The 297-nt window shown below is 56.9% G+C and overlaps 1 protein-coding gene across 1 annotated transcript in view; it reads left to right on the top strand.

Moving 5' to 3' along the window:
* Positions 1-297, top strand: part of PLEKHG4B (pleckstrin homology domain containing, family G (with RhoGef domain) member 4B) — a 39,483-nt gene that overhangs the window by 31,062 nt on the left and 8,124 nt on the right. The window contains exon 16 of the mRNA XM_011934413.1: positions 174-295. Coding sequence (XP_011789803.1) covers positions 174-295 — 122 coding nt within the window. The remainder of the gene's footprint in view (positions 1-173; positions 296-297) is intronic.

Here is a 297-nt window from a genome sequence, read left to right as displayed (position 1 = left end):
CAGGCAGCCTCACACAGTAGTGAGCAGTGAGGTTCTGCCCACCCTGACCCATCCCACACATTTGTCATTTGGTGTCTGGGTGACGTGACCTCCAGCACTGAGGAAGTTGGGTAGCCAGTCGTTCAGAGATCTGTGTTCCTGATGGTGCCGCCACGGGTGTTTGCTGACTGCAGATGGCCGAGATCGGGATGACAGAGAACGTCGGGGACAGTGGCTCGCGGTTTGAGATTTGGTTTCGCAGGCGGCGGAAATCTCAGGACACCTACATTCTCCAAGCAAGCTCCGCAGAGGTCAAGC

This window comes from Colobus angolensis, unplaced genomic scaffold (assembly GCF_000951035.1).
Source record: "Colobus angolensis palliatus isolate OR3802 unplaced genomic scaffold, Cang.pa_1.0 Scaffold136, whole genome shotgun sequence".
Taxonomy (NCBI): Eukaryota; Metazoa; Chordata; class Mammalia; order Primates; family Cercopithecidae; genus Colobus; species Colobus angolensis.
The sequence above is the reverse complement of the archived record's forward strand: the minus strand, read 5'-3'. Positions and strand labels throughout refer to the sequence as shown.